The 15,725-nt window shown below is 46.8% G+C and overlaps 2 protein-coding genes across 3 annotated transcripts in view; both read right to left on the reverse strand.

Moving 5' to 3' along the window:
• Positions 1 to 1,045: 1,045 nt before the first annotated feature.
• Positions 1,046 to 11,968, reverse strand: epn3b (epsin 3b). Of its 2 annotated transcripts, none has more exons than XM_068729084.1 (12): positions 11,596 to 11,968; positions 8,682 to 8,909; positions 8,338 to 8,496; positions 7,251 to 7,334; positions 6,711 to 7,008; positions 5,637 to 5,755; positions 4,800 to 4,886; positions 3,681 to 3,804; positions 3,414 to 3,584; positions 3,222 to 3,317; positions 2,755 to 3,048; positions 1,046 to 2,667 (listed from the first exon to the last, which is right to left on the reverse strand). In XM_068729084.1, exons 2-12 carry the CDS (start codon positions 8,748 to 8,750, stop codon positions 2,375 to 2,377), a joined length of 1,794 nt encoding a protein of 597 aa, XP_068585185.1. In that variant the 5' UTR covers positions 8,751 to 8,909; positions 11,596 to 11,968; the 3' UTR covers positions 1,046 to 2,374. The 2 variants fall into 2 exon arrangements, with proteins under 2 accessions (XP_068585185.1, XP_068585184.1); XM_068729083.1 differs by having other exon boundaries at positions 3,222 to 3,320.
• Positions 11,969 to 12,162: 194 nt separating this feature from the next.
• Positions 12,163 to 15,725, reverse strand: part of mycbpap (mycbp associated protein) — a 10,332-nt gene continuing 6,769 nt past the window's right edge. Inside the window, exons 14-19 of the mRNA XM_068728970.1 lie at positions 14,888 to 14,986; positions 14,615 to 14,742; positions 14,346 to 14,473; positions 14,141 to 14,268; positions 12,670 to 12,834; positions 12,163 to 12,339 (exon numbers count right to left, since the gene is read on the reverse strand). Of these exons, the coding sequence (XP_068585071.1) occupies positions 12,250 to 12,339; positions 12,670 to 12,834; positions 14,141 to 14,268; positions 14,346 to 14,473; positions 14,615 to 14,742; positions 14,888 to 14,986 (738 nt within the window). The 3' untranslated portion in view covers positions 12,163 to 12,249. The remainder of the gene's footprint in view (positions 12,340 to 12,669; positions 12,835 to 14,140; positions 14,269 to 14,345; positions 14,474 to 14,614; positions 14,743 to 14,887; positions 14,987 to 15,725) is intronic.

Raw genomic sequence — 15,725 nt, forward strand, 5'->3', positions numbered from 1 at the left:
AGAACACAGTTCAATTCAAACTCTTGCCTTGGTTCCTGTTGATGTCAGTGTGTCGCTTTCTTAATGAATGGTGGTGAACAATTATAACCTTTAATAGCAATTTAACTTAATTCGAATTTGATGTTGTTTTTGGTAGTGTGTGGTCAAAGGGAGAAAGATGACCTCACAGAGACGTTGAGTACGGTGCTTTTATGTCCCCAGAGAATTGACTTAATAATGTCACAAATGTCAATGTGACAACTTGAAGGGGATGTAGTGAGGAACCCACAGAATGATCAACTGAGGTCTGGTTTACAGTGTTTTGTAGCAGCTGTAGCTCATTGTTTAGCAGGTCCATCCACTCTCACGGCTCTCGTAGCGTCGTTTTCAGCCGCAGCAGGCAGCTGTTTTCAGCCACTGTACGCTGAGGTTACCTGCTCAGCACCGAACAGCAGACAGACACAGTTAGCGGCTAGCTGGTGAACAATTAGCAACACAAGTGCAGACATTTCGCTCAGAGGTAGAGACCAAAAACAAGCAAAAGAACGTGAGTATTGGACCTTCATCAGGTGGTCAGAATGTGTGATTACAGTATATTAGCGCTAGTTCTCACTACTTGTTACTGCTCCACGACATGGTCAAAATAACTGCTGGTTTATAAAAAATAAGAGAAACACTGGAAGTCAGAGGAAGATTATTTTTTGTAATTTATCTCAGAAACTAAATACAAATCTTTTGTGATGTTAATCTTGATTCATATCTTACACCTTCTGATAATGTTGTATATTTGTGTTGTATTGTTACTGTATGATGTTCAATTCTAGCGTTTTTTTGTTGTAATATTAAAGAGCTCATTAATTGACGCTACGTATCTTTAGCTGAAGAGCATCCAGTGTGGCCGACGCCTTAACAAAGATACGATGATGCTGAAGGATCAAAGAGAAGAAACAAAAGTAGAATAAGTATTATCTCAGTCATCCTGACTGCAACGACTGAAGGGAATAATTCATCAATCATATGAACACTTCAGAAATGATCATTTAAACACCATTCATTTATTGGCATAATATTTTATAATACTTTATCATTCTGTTAAATACATATGTACTACGCCTGTGTGTATCTATAGGCAGGCATTTCACATTCGGTTCAGTGCAGTGATGACCTAACATCTCTTCTATTCACATTCTCTCCCTGACACAGACGAGCAGAGAGGAGCTGCTGCTCATCACTACGTCAGTTTATCATCTGTAATCACTTTATCTCGTTTCTATCCATCATTCTTTTATACCTCCCTCCTCCTTAATCTATTCTCGTCCGCACTCACTTTTATGCTGATATCTGAAGTGTTGTTTTATCCGTGATGCCTCTCCATTCACTAAGGTTGGATTTCACTGGAGGAGGGACCGAGCAGTCTCCCTGAGGTCCTCCTATATGGTGCCAATATGAACCAGCCGGACATGTATTGTGGGTCAGCTGTAGAGACAGGCACGCGGGTCAGATAGGTTAGTCAGTGATCAGTTGAGGTCCAGATTGAGACCCTCGGGTATAGCTTAGGCTGGTTTAGTCTACTTTGAAACCACCTGGATCCTTTTGAGGCTACTACCACAAATAAGTATCTAACTTAGGACCAGGTACTGTTGAGCTTGCTGGGTACCAAGGTAATGCAAAATAGATATCATTGTGTATATGTAGGGAGGAATACGAGAGTCAGTTAGCTCTCGCACAGTGCTGAATGCTGTCTTGAATCTAACAGGCTTCCAGGCTTTCTCCGGTGATTCAATTGTGCCAACAAAGCTCAAGATACTACTTGACTCATCAGAAAAAGAGGATTTATTTGAAGAACTAGTCTCAGGTGCTCAGCAGAATAGAAGAGTTTGGAGTCTCGGGGGCGGGATGCATTCATGCTTTCGTCGGTGAAGCAGCAGCGGTAAGGATCCTTGTGAATCTTGGTGGACAATCAAAGTATGTGGTTTCATCACAATCTTCTAGAGGAACAGTTCTGGCTCTGTGGTCAAAGGGTGCTTGGAGTTGTCACTGTTGATGGGGAAAAGGCATCAAAGGGGCTGTTGAGATACACCCTGTTAGTTTGGTGGTGTGTGCATGTTTGTGTCCACGCACCCTTAAGTGTGCCTGAGTGCATGTGTGTGTGTGTGTGTGTGTGAGTTAGCTTTTCTTCAAGAGGTCAGGGTAAATAGCAGCTGGTGTGGCTTCAGACAGACACGAATACTTCCAGTCCGAGTTTTGTCCCCTTCAAGTGTGCACAATGACATCGGACCAGGATCCAGTTCAGGCTCATTTAAACTAGTCTCGTTGTAGTCGGCATTGATTAATCCAAAACGAATCCATCTGTCATCTACCTCTGCAGACCAGAGCTTAGAAGATGCAGGCGGTCTCAGAGGAAGGGGTTGTGGCTGTGTGTCTGTGACTGCGAGCGCTGCGCCCGACGAGGAGAAAGGGGGAGCAGGGGCTGCGGGAGGTTGGAGGGAAGGTCCAGGAGTCCGGCGGGAGGTTGTGTGAGAGAGGAGGGGAGGACGGGTGGCTGGTGGGGCAGAGGGAGAGGCAGCGACGGGCTGTAAGAGAGCATGTGGGGGGGCAGCGGGGATGTCGAGGATGGTCGCATTTGGTTGAGGGTGAGGCGAGGCTGATCGCAGTGGAAGGGGTTGGTGGGAGACGGAGCACTCAGACCTGAGAGGACAGAGTACAGTGAGTGGAAACGTTTCAGTATCATCACAATAATGAGTGAGGACAACACATCACCAAACTGTTTGTTACCTGAGAGGAAGGGGTTGTTGTGCATCTTGCTAGGGGGGTTGGAGGGAATCAGAGCGTCTAAATTGACCAACGAGGCCCCCGTAGGGCCCAGGAAGGCCTCTGGAGTTTGACACATGCGTGTAGGTGGGGCGCTGAGCGGGGGTGCCAGCCGGGACAGGTCAAACATCTCCGGGCTGGACGACTCTCGACCATTTACCTGCGGTTTCACCGGAGGGTCCGTCCCAAATGGATCCGGCCTGGAATCTGCTCCAGCAAATGGGTCAGAATCTGCCGTAACCCCAAACAACTCTGCATCTGCATCAGGAACAGAAAAACAATAGTGTGTGTACCATCAGGCCTGCTGTCCATGGTGCTGGAGCAAGAGTGTTTCCTTTCCAATCACTGTCAATGCAGCAGACGTATTGCTTCTGTAAGATCAAAATGTACAGTCAAAGCCACAGTACTTCTGCTGTCTTGTACTACACTACCTGTGGGACTAGCAGGCTCAGGGGAGGACACTTCTGGAATCTGCTTTTTAGGATTCTCCTCTTCCTGATCAGCAAACGGATCTGTCCCATCGCCACCTGCTTATCAAATTGAAAACATTATCATCTTAGCCAGTGTGCAGATCCTAAAGAAACTACAACGTATATGCATACTGATGAGTTCCTGAAAGGTACCTCCGTCTGTTGGGCTGTCCCACGCATGATTGACAGGACTGGAGGAGACAGGCGCTGCTTCCCAGGGATCTGTGCGTGAGTCAGCACATGGTGCCCAGGGATTGGACGCGTTGGAGGATGAGGGAGGGGCCGTCCAAGGGCTACCAATCACAGGAGTGCTGGAGTGGACCGCTGTTACGAGAGGCAGGCGGTAAACACAAACCTCAGTGTGAAGCATTAGAGACAAACAAACTAACAGCATGTGAGCGTCTGTGATGAGCCACCCACCGACAGAGTCCCAGGGGTCAGAGGTGACGTCATCGGCGGGTGGCGCAGAGTTCCAAGGGTCACTCGGCTGACGTGGGGCCTCAGACGAGGGGCCAAAAATGTCCACCAGGTCCAGCATGGCCGACTAGAGAGGGAGACACAACCTTCTGTGACTCAGTGCCAAACACTCACAGGTTTGTGTTACTGGATGGGTTTTGACCACGCAAGATGAAACATATCCAGCCCTGTTGACGTCCATTGAGGAGAGAGCAGGGACTGATAAGGTTATTGTGATTGTAAAATATAACACGACACTATACAATAACACTATTTGCATTCAGCTTGGCAGGTCTTAGTTAAACGAAGTAACTGAATTAAATGTCTGTAAATCAAGCAATCAAGAAGAAATGATGAAATGTGTTTCCTCACGCTGTGTCAGTTACAACTTTTTCACTGTCCAATAAAAACCACGTGTCTCTTTGTATTTTTCAGATACCCTGAAGTGATTGTGTTTCTTTGTTTGGTTTGGTGACTTACCAGGAAAAAGTTAGATTGCTTAAAATAACGTTGTTTCTCTGGAGCATGAATGCACAATGTCTCACCGCCTGTAGCGAAAACACTCGTTTATAACAGCAGGAGCGCTTGAAGCGTCCGTTATGGATATGTCAGGAAGTACGTCAGTCAGAGAACCATTGAGGAGGTCTATGGAGCGCCTGAAAGCACCAGGACTTCCATGATAAGCGGTGTAATATGACCAATTACAAGCCATGGGGACCTTTGCGTAAGACAGCTGGTGACTCTGATTGGCTTGTTGACAGGCCAATCAGTGAAGGAGCTGGTGTGCTACGAGATAAGGAGTATGCTTTCAGGGAGATGTCATGCTGAGCTCAAGTTTAACAAGACTTGATTATCATTCAGCAGGCGCCTCTTTCTCCTCTCAGCGCTCTACGGTTCCTCTCTCAAACCTCCCTCATGACACCGATCTCTGTCTTTTTGTCTCATTTTCCTCCCTATGACTGATCCCAGTCTGCACTATGAACTCAAAATACCTGACAAAAAACACCTATAAATGCACCTGGCCACCTCTCCATGCAGACACCCACACACGTGCTGCACAGCGCACACGTCTTTGGAACTCACCCCCTGCGTCCCCGACTGACTCTCTCTCCTGCTCTCATCCAGCGCTTTCTGTAGCAGAGACTCGTCTCCTTGGCGACAGCACTGCTCCTGCAGGGGCGGCATCGTGACATCATCAACATTATCTATGAGCGCGGACGCACACACACAACCGTGTTAGTAAAGCAGTGTTTGGTTGGCTTGGCCCAGCAAAACTAAGGCAGCGCTGGTGGCTTCTTTGTGCTGATGAAATATTTAGTTGACAGACCAGAGGCTGGTTTAGAGCAAAGCAGAGAGAGATAACACAGAGGATGCTTTACAGAAGTTTAAACATGACTAGTGTGAGAAGAGTGACATGTCTGTCTGGGAGCCAGTGGTCCTGGAACGGAGTAAGCTGGCTGAAGAAGAACAAGGTTAGGAAGGAACTCAATGGATGGCCACAGAGAAGCACTTTAGTTAAGCTGTGTGAACTAGAGGGTTAATACATGCTGACACTGAAGGGTGAGAAGTGAGGTGTGTGTGTGTGTGTGTGTGTGTGTGTACCTGCTCATGCTCCTTTCAGCTAAGGCTTAAATCAATCTGTAGTTGTGTGTCTTTATCCATCTCTATGGTAACAGGGATGGAAGGGCGAGCTGGATCAAGGTGGGCGAATGTTCAGAACGCTTGTAACAACATTTTCATTATTGGAATCATCAAGAGGCAAAGAGACGTGTGTGTGTGGCTCGAACACAGAGGAAGAGTGTGTGTGTGTGTGTGTGTGTGTGTGTGTGTGGAGGGAGGGTATGCTGTCCCACTAGAGGAGCTAAAGGAGATTACACATTATCATAGTATGTGTGTGTGCGTGTGCGTGTGCGTGTTTACCTTCTGACTCTCCTCCCTGCTCATGGCTAAAGCCAGCTGGAGCTGCAGCTCCTCCTCCCCGCTGGTCTGTGGTCGAGCCTGCTCCAGGTCTGAAGCGGCGCGAGGTGACGAGGACGAGGCTGCAGAGGGAACAAGTGAAGGAGTTTGGGGGAGGAAGCAGTGACGGGGATGCATGAGTAGATGCAGAGAGACTGGAGCACAGGAAGTGTGGGGCCGACTTGAATGTTTTCCGTCCTACGCTGCAGTATTGATCATCTATGTGGTGGATCTGTCCAAAGTGCTGGACTACAGCGCAAAAGGCATTTCTTTAGGGATCAGCCTGAATACAAGTGTGTATTTTTAACACAATCTGCTGTTCAGTGCTCCAGTTCACACTCTAAAGGCGCTAAATTCAAAATTCAGAGCATAATTATGATTGAGAGCATGCCTCCATACAGCTCTCAACATGGCGACAGCTAACAGCGCTAAAAGGTCAACCTCTTGTTGTTTTCAGCCGCAGCAGGCAGAGTGTTTTATTAAAAACGCTCTAAAAAGACCGGCGCTGCTGCCTGTCCACCACACAGCGGATGAGACATTGTGACTTCAGCCCACTGCAGCTGAGCGCACAACAACGAAGCCAAGATGGCACACAAGAAAACTTACTCGATTAAGCGACACAAAGATGAGACTTATACTTTATCAGAGGTGTTTTCAAACAATGTTTTTTGGTTTTGTGGTTTTCCACTATCTCCTGCGTGGATGAAAAGCTCCAGAATGGGTTATGAAAGCCCACTGTGCACTACCTGCTCAGCACCAAAGAGCAGACTAAGTTAGCGACGAGCTGGTGAACGTGTGAGCATGTAGGAGCTAAAGAGTGAGATATTTCCCTTCGGAGCTCGTGGAGATCAAACACAGAGCTGAAAGGTGAGAGGATACTCCAAATGAATGACAGCGTTGCTCTGCGACTGATAGATGTGTCAACATGCAACTGTTTCCTAAGTTTGCCATATCAACAAAATGTCTATGTTGACACAAATTATTTGCGCTTCCTACAAGTGGCCAAAGGAATCCGTTATTGCAGGTTTAAATACTCACAGTTAAAGGAGGACGGAGAGCCTCTGGAGCGGCTGAACTCCTCCCCGTACAGCACCGCCATGCTGGGCTGGCTTGTGCGCCTGCCTGGATGGTAAGACGGAGGTATACCTCCATACACACCCCCGCCCCCTCCGCTGCCTCCCCCAGCCATTCGCTCCTTGGTCTTTAGGGCCTGACTCCTCTCCTGGCGGAGCCGCTCCTCGTCCCGGAGAAGACACACCAGTTGGCGGGCTTTTTCTCTCACGTTGGCCCCCTGATCTCTGCCGTCACGGTCCACGTACTGGAAGTCACGTAGCGTCTGAACCACACATAAAGGAAATAGACATTTTAGAGATCAACTTAGAAGATGCAGGAAAAACTCAATTATGTGATCCTCAGGAAAGTGAAGATATCTCAGCTTCATAAGAAAAGAAAACATAAACTAAGAGTTTGTATGAGGGAATAACTGTTTGATTTAACAATATAGAATAAAGAGGATCTGTTGATCTGTTCATGAGGCCTTCAGACTGCTGATGTTCTCCTCCTGTTGAAGTCCACTACCTGAATAGTGAAGGCGTTCTCACGGCATTGTTGGGCCACTCTCTCTGATCCTGTCTTCAGCAGGTAATCCAACAGAGTCAGGGCCTGTAATCAAAGCGCTGATTACCACACTGACACTCCAAAATACAGAGACATTATTTGAATGAATCGATCTACATCGTAGAGATACAGAAAAGAAGGGTAAGCCGTGTTAAAGCCTCTGTACTTCAGCTACATTCTAATGTCAGCATGCTAACATGCTTACAATGCTAATGCTAGGATGTCATAGTTTGGCAGGCATAATGTTTACCGTGTTCACCATGTTGGTTTAGCCTGTTAGCATACTGATATTTGCTAATGAGCACTAAACCCTTAGTACAGCTGAGGTTGTTAAGAACACCATTAACAACTAAAAGCTCAATCTCATGGTGGTCTGAGAGAAAAAGTCACAGTATCACCAAAGTCAGAGAGATGCACCTTCTGGCCAACCATGGATATCTGTACCAAATGTTGTGCCAATCCATACAGTAGATGTTGAGATATTTGACAGGAACAGTACAAACGTTGACCTGCTGGTGGCGCTAGAGGAAAAGCCAGAGGATCAGCATAGCTGTTAGAGTATATCCTCTGGAGACCTCGAATGGCAATCCAACTGATAAATGTCAAGATACTTCAAGCTGAACCACAACTGTCAGCGTCAGAGAAGAATCTTGAATGAATTATTAAAGCGGTGAAGAGAGGGACGTGGTGGAGAGAAGCTACAGAAACACGTAAAGCGAAGCAGAAGGAAGAGAAACACACACTGAGGATCTGTGATTGGTAAATGGACTTCTGACCACTCACGTGTCATCATTCACCCATTCACACACTGACGGGAGGGGCTGTAATGCAGGGTGCCACCTGCCCATCAGGACTCTAAACTAGTCATTCATACTCATTCATGGATATTCGGGGTGAAGTGTCTCGCCCGAGGACACGTCCTCATGGACCGGCGGAGCCGGAGGATCAAAACCGCCGATCCTCCGACTGAAGGACGACCCACTCCTCAACTGAGCCGCAGTCGTCCAATTAAACCGAGAAGTCAGATCTGAATCGTTCATGAGGTCACCTTGTAGACGTGTCTCCAGTTCTTGCCGCTGTCGTTGAGCCGTTTCCACACCATGCCCATGACCTCGGCAAACGCCACCACATTAAAGGTCAAGTCAGCGATCTCTGACATGAGAGACGAGGACGGGCCCCACGGGTCGTTGGAGGTGGCCTCCCGAACCTACACGTCGCCAGCAGAGGAACAGTGATCTCCATTTACATTTCATGCATGTAATGTCATTTCTCAATCAGAGTAACAATATCATTAAAAGAAGCATATTCATGAGCAATAAGAGACAGTAGAGAGTATGTCTCTAGCACATAAAAACAACTGCACAACAACACCAAGCAGTTCATCTGTAATACCTTGATCTCCGCTTCTGAATAGTTGTGCACAATATTCTTCACCTGCCGGCGCAGGGCTGAGGTTGTCATGGTGATGGGTGATGGAGGGATAGAAAGTGAAAAAGAGACAGACGGTCAACAGGTGACGAGAGGGGCTGAGAGGGGGGGCGTGGACTGGAGGAGGAGAGGAGAGGGGAGACGCTGTGGCACCGAAGGCTCCTCTTCTCTGTCAGGAGATACAGGACGCCCCTGTAAGAAAGAGATGGAGACAACATATGACAACATATGACAACATATGAATACATATGAATACATATGAATACAAATATCATCTAAAAGTAACTGAGTGTCATTCTCACCCTGTGAGGCTTTACTGATTGAAAGTCCCAACCTGCTGATGGGACATTATGAACCTTTACAATGTTTGCTCTGGGATGTAAACAGTATAGTGTAATGTTGCTGTGGATTCATGTTAATCATCTAGTAGCAGCTCCTGTTTGGAATGTGCCGTGTGTGTACAGACGACTGTCACTGAATCACGTGATGATTGTCACTCATATAATGACAATGCTAACAGGCTAACATGCGCACGCGCACACGCACACGCACGCACACGCACGCACACGCACGCGCACACGCACGCACACACACACACAACCCATTTTCTCCTATGAATTCATATTTCAGAGAGGACACAAGGGAATCGATTACTGGTTCCTGTGAGACTTCAGTATCAAAACACATCTGTGATGGTCAAACGTAAAGGTTATTATTTGGCATTTCATGTTCTGGATCAGATCATTCGGATGATTTTGGACTATTTGATGTGGTCAGTATTGTGATGTGATATGGATGCTTTGCCTGTGGTTAGCTGGGCTTCTCACTGTGAGGGACATAGTTAGTGTACTTGGTTCACTCCAGATGTAGATGTCGCTCCCTTCCTCTGTCAATATCCATGTACTACTATCATGATATAACAATAATGATTATATTTAATAATGAATAACTTTTTAAAGACTCCTGTGCATTTAAAAAAACAATGATTTAATTTCAATGTCACTGTCCGCTGCTGCTCCACAACAGTTCACAAAGAAACAAGTCACAGGATGCAGAAAAGCAAACATCAGCAGAAGAGCAGAGGAACTAAGACGCACACAGCAGGAGAGGAGGAGAGGAGGACGAGAGGAGGAGAGGAGGAGAGGAGGAGAGGGAGAGAGTGTGTGTGTGCATGTGCAGGGTAGGGAGAGAGAGAGAGAGAGAGAGAGACAGAGAGAGATAGAGAGAGAGGGAGAGAGAGAAAGAGAGAGAGAGACAGAGAGATAGAGAGAGAGGGAGAGAGAGAGAAAGAGAGAGGGAGAAACAGAGAAAATGAAGGGCATGAAGAAGAGAGTGGAGCTCAGCAACTTCAACCAGTATCACCTTTCTGCAAGATCATCTTCAGCTTTGTACACACACACACACACACACACACACACACACACACACACACACACACACACACACACACACACAGGTTATGAAATGCTGCTGTTGTCTACCTCAAGGTGGCAAACTGTTAAACCCTTTACCTGACCCTCACACCATGACAGATCATTCACAATATGGGAGTAATATGATTCTTTGTGTGCATCACGACTCCCACTAGACAAAGGCAATCACACACTATACAATACACACCATTACCAAACTGATGTAAAAGATATGTTTGTACTTAAAGTATCATACGCAAATGTATTCTAGATGAAGAGCGGCCCCTGTCAGTGTTACATTAATATTAATCGTTAGTGCATTGAGTTTAAGCTGCAGTTTAATGTTGTAGAACTACTTCATACTGTAGTTTAATCTATAGGAATGCATAATGTTTTATAAAAAGATGTTTGTATGATGTCTGAAATGTAGTGGCATACAAGTATAAAGTATAGCATCAAACTGAGCAGTAGGCTACTTGAGTCAATGTAGTTTCTTTATATGGCTTTTTGAATTGTTCCATCTACACTATAATCCTCTTCTGTCCTATCAGGACCAGCTGGCCACAGATCATCCAACAGATAAACATAACATTCCTTTTAAGAGTCTGTTTGAGGCACTAATAAGGTAAAGATATCATGACAACAAGACGTGTGCAACAATGAATGTGCACAAACACCCTTCTGTATTCTTTAAGTTCAAGGGTTACATCCCCCTGAAGTGTAAGAACAAGACATTCCTTAAAGTCACGCGCAGAGACAGACTGTTGAAGTCATCAGGGACCAGCTGTGAAGCTGTGAGTAATGCAACAATGACAGCACCCGTGGGGGTTTCACTTCTGATTCATATGAGCTTTACATTCAAATGACTCATCTGTAATAACTTCCTCTCCATCTCCGAGAAGAGTCACCTGATGGAAGCACCAACCCGAGTCGTGATGCCCAACTGCAGCGAGACAGTCGTCTGTAGAGAGCGTCACCAACTTCAAATGAACTTGCCGGTCTGATGCGCCAACATGCTGAAACACACAGAGGACCTACGTCGACCCGCCGTCCACATTTGTGGATGCGCATGCGTGATGTGACAGCAGGTGTAGGCTACTGTATATTTCAGGTGACGATGGAGAGGAGGGCGGGTCTACATAATGCATTACTCAACCTCCCCACCGCCCCCCCCCCCCCCCCCCCCCCCCCCCCCACACACACACACACACACACACACACACACACACATTAACACACACACACACACACACACACACACACACACACACACACACACACTCTTGCGGTGGATTCCCTGGTCGAGCTGCCATGTGTGGCACAGACTCATGTGCAAGGCCAGCTGCCGCTACAGTTGCGTGTTACGTGTCGGCAACACAGCTCCTACACACTGTAGACTGCATGCAGCCTAACGTCATATAGACCCACTTATATTGAAGGACCTAGCGGCTCAACGTGCCGCTTACCTTGGCCATTGCTCATCTCTCGCCGTGTCCGCTGAGCATCCTCGCCTCCCCGCTGTCTCCTCCCCGAGTCCCGATAATAGATCCCCCTCCGCTGGGATCAGCAAAGCAGGGCAACCACGATTCTCCCCTCCGCTCCTTTATCCGGCAAAACGCGAGCGAGGAGCCGAGCAGTGCGCGTTTCCTTGAATGGGAATGTCGGCGTCTGAACGCCGGCCTACACCCTGATGGATGCGAGCCGCTCGGGCAGGCAGTGGTGAAATCCGCATAGGACGAGGATAAGCCACAGCACACGGCTCACTCGCTCCCTCTCTCACTCACTCGGGCAGCCTCATCCACACACGCATACGGCACCGGCAGGCCACGCACGCACACAGCATGCACAATCACAACGGTGAGCGTAAAAGAGAGGCGGGGGCGGGGACGGGCACGGGGGGGGGGGGGCGCTTCGTTTGCAGAGTCAGCGGTACTGTTAACCTACTATCGCCCGCTGATGCGAGAGTGACAGTGTGACTGACACGTGATGAATATCACTGCACATCCACGGTGCCAGCAGAATAATCACTTTATTGATTTCACAAAACAGAGATTCGGGGAATCCTCCTGACACGTTTTAGTTACATGTGGTTGTATATATGCAGTGGGCTCGTGCGCCTGTTAACAGTGTGTGAGTCCTTCATCTTCCTCCTGAAGCTCATCCATCAGGTCACACAGGTTGTCCACCAGGTCCTCCATCAGCGCATAAACCTGTCAGGTAGAGAGACATATGATGAATGTATTTATAGGATGTGCAGGACTACCTTAGATTATAATACCTTAGAAGGGTCCAGGAGGGATTTAGTGGTTCATGAAGTTGGGGGACTCAGAGAGACAACGGTGGTCAGAATTAAAGAAGAAGAGGCATGATATCATGACGTTTAATGTCTAGTATGGATCAAGCTCCACATCATCAGGGGAACTTTCCCAAACTTCAGAAATCTTCTCCAGAGTCAAAGCAGATATTACTACTCATCTGTTGCATGGTTAGTATTCCTCATGACGAGTACGCTGGACTATTGTGAGAATTAAAAGACTTGCCTTTTTGTGCAGGAGCCTTGTGTAGACGTCCTCCACCGCTACGTTTGGAGGTTGTGGACTGACGCTGTCTTGGGGGACATCAGTCAGCGAGACCGTTTCCTTTCCTTGCCTTTCCCTCGTGCGTTTCCCCACTTCCTCCCTTCTTTTGCCCTTCTTTCTGCTGTCCTGGAGGACGGACAGATAGAAGTCAGACTTACTAATAAATACTCAGTACGGTCACATTTCCACAACGAGCTGGCTGGTAAGTGGTTGTATGCATCTTATGTCATGAAAAATGACCGTGTGCATATTTCACAGTGTTTAATATGTTGTCTGTTATGTGCTGTTTGGGATAATGTATGTGTGTGTATACGTGCAGCACAGATGGCTTGGACCGGTCTAGCTGCTATTAATTCACACATTGGATGCACCGTTGGAGAGCAGGTGCACATTTTCACACAGTGTCCTGTTACCATGGCTCCCTGTACCTTACCTCTGACTCAACCATCACACACACACACACACACACGCACACACACACACACACACACACACACACACACACACACACACACAGACACAGACACGACTGCGTCTCTTTCTAAATTTAATATTACGTCTTTCTGTTTGACGACGATGGCTGTTGATGGAGACACGAACCGTTCTTAGAGAGACGTTGTGACGTCATCACATCGTTTGGTCACTCAGCCTCCTCTTTAAGGCTCTCAATCCTGCCGCTGACGGTGAACATTTGCTTAAATCCAGATTCATGAATAGGACGAGATGAGGATGGGTGCAGGAAAACAATCATTTGCATTCAAATGGACGGGAACTCAGTGGAAGTTTTTGCTCATTATCTGCCTCAGTCACACAGCAGAAAACAGGACCGTATTCCATTGCTAAGCGACTATAATGACTTCTCTGGGGGACAGAACACTGGATGGAGAGGATCAGCTTCCTCCACTCAGTGGGAGGACTGAATGGGGAATGACTCGTTAACCCCTACATATCAGATGGTTAGCCATGCACACACACACACATGCGCCCACAACTGTGCACACATACAGAGGCGTGAATTAGTCAAAAAACACTGAAATGTATTTTTACACAAGTGGTTACACAGTTGTATTAGGTGACGCAGGTGCTCTTCCTGTGTTAGTGTTATGGAGAACCCAGCATACAATCACACATGACATATAAGATGTTGATTCAGAAAACTAGCCAGCAGAACATACAGTTGGTTTCTGCCTTAGTGAGGAGCAGGCAGCGGGTGGCCGGGTTGTGAGGAGTCTATAGTAACAAGAAATCAAGCGCTGTGTTGTTGAATGGCAGATGAATGAATGACGAACTGACAGCTTGTAGCGCTTCATTCATGCTCATAAACACTTTGGAGTCTGCTGCCACTCAGTGGCAGATCATTTTAAAGTAGCCCATCACTGTATGGACATCTGTGAGTCATCTTCACGAACACTTACGCCTTCTCTCCCCTCACCTGCACTGATGTTTCAGTTAACGCTGACTCCCTTTTGTTGTCATCTTTCATTGTGGATCTCGCCCTACTCCTCTCCTCTGCTGCTCCTCTCTTTCTCTCACTCTTCTCATCTTTGTTATCGGCCACATCTGCGATGTAATAGCGCAGCAGTGAGCAGTGTGAATCTTCACCAACATATGTCTGATTGAAAGTCCGTGAGTCTCACCAGCATCAGAGGTCGGGGGTTCCTTCTTTTGATCGATCCATGTGTCTTTCTCTGGAAGGCCCAGCAGGTTTCTGAGCCTCATGGCCTCAGCAGCCATGGTGTCGAGCAGCTTCCTCCACAGCTGCTGCCTGCAGGGGGCACCGCACACTACAATAACCTGTAGGCTTACCGCATCAAGTGTGCAGGTGTGGATCGTGAATTCATCTCACATCATATCAAGATGCTATGACAGAGACGCTAAATGAGGTACCCGTGTGTTTGCGCCTCACCCTATAGCTGCTGCTGTTAGCTGCTGCTGATTCAGTGGAGGAGGTTCAGAAAGCTGCAGAAGCAGCGAGTTGAGCTGGGCCAGGCTCTTCTCCTGCACTGACTCGTGCTCACGCAGAGACAGCACAACCTTCAGTAGAGAATAAGTAAGTGGACGAATGTGTTGTGTTTTTAAAGCATCATCATGGTATACCATTTTACAGAGGGGTGCGCAGTGCATTCAAAGAGGCCTGTGGATCAACCTGCTAAATTAACTGCTTATAATGTCTGTATACCTGTCGCAGTGTGTGGACAGAGAAGTCCCAGGTGCGTTCCGGATGCACTTCATGCCACAGTCTCTTTAGGTCCTCCACTGGCTGACAAAGGTACTGCAACTACAACAATGAACAGAGCAGTTATTACTGTGAGGAGTACAAACATGTGACCACAAGCCTCCTGTCAGCTCCAGGATGATCATCATCACTGATAGTTATAGTCCTTATAGTTATTATAGTTATAGTCCTTATAGTTATTATATATAGTTATAATCGTTATAGTTATTATAGTTATAGTCGTCACTGATAGTTATCCTCTAACTATGATGCATGTTATCATTTCTAATCACTCCTCAAGGGAACAGAAGAAGATATTTTATATTTATATTTGTGTCACTTTGTGGTAATAAAATGTGACCATGTGAAAACTTAAGAGAGCTGAAATCATCGTAATGTTTGTAAATGACAGTGTGACTATTTAATGAAGGTCTTCCATTTATCCCAAACATATGGCCTCCAATAGGATATGATGTCTCAACTTCATGTTTGGTTACTCTTAATCTTCCCATGTCTCTTATGTCTATTATAGTTGGAGACCTTTAAGTCAGTCATGCTTCATGTTCACAACTAACCCAGTTAAAGCTATTACATTGCCATGGCAACATCACCTCTTCTGCACAGCGTAGCGACAACACTGACCGTTATTGTCTGTCATTAGTTAATATGCTACCATAAATTATGATGGCAATAATACAATTGTAGAGCAACATAAAATCCAGGTTGGGAAGGGGGCAGCTATGATTAGTGAAATGTCAGAAAGAGCAACCCTGTGATGGGCCCATTAGCAGGTCATCATCTC

The sequence above is a fragment of the Cebidichthys violaceus genome, unplaced genomic scaffold (genome assembly GCF_023349555.1).
Source record: "Cebidichthys violaceus isolate CVI_PGR_0920_01 unplaced genomic scaffold, fCebVio1.0.p SCAF_44, whole genome shotgun sequence".
NCBI classification, from domain to species: Eukaryota; Metazoa; Chordata; class Actinopteri; order Perciformes; family Stichaeidae; genus Cebidichthys; species Cebidichthys violaceus.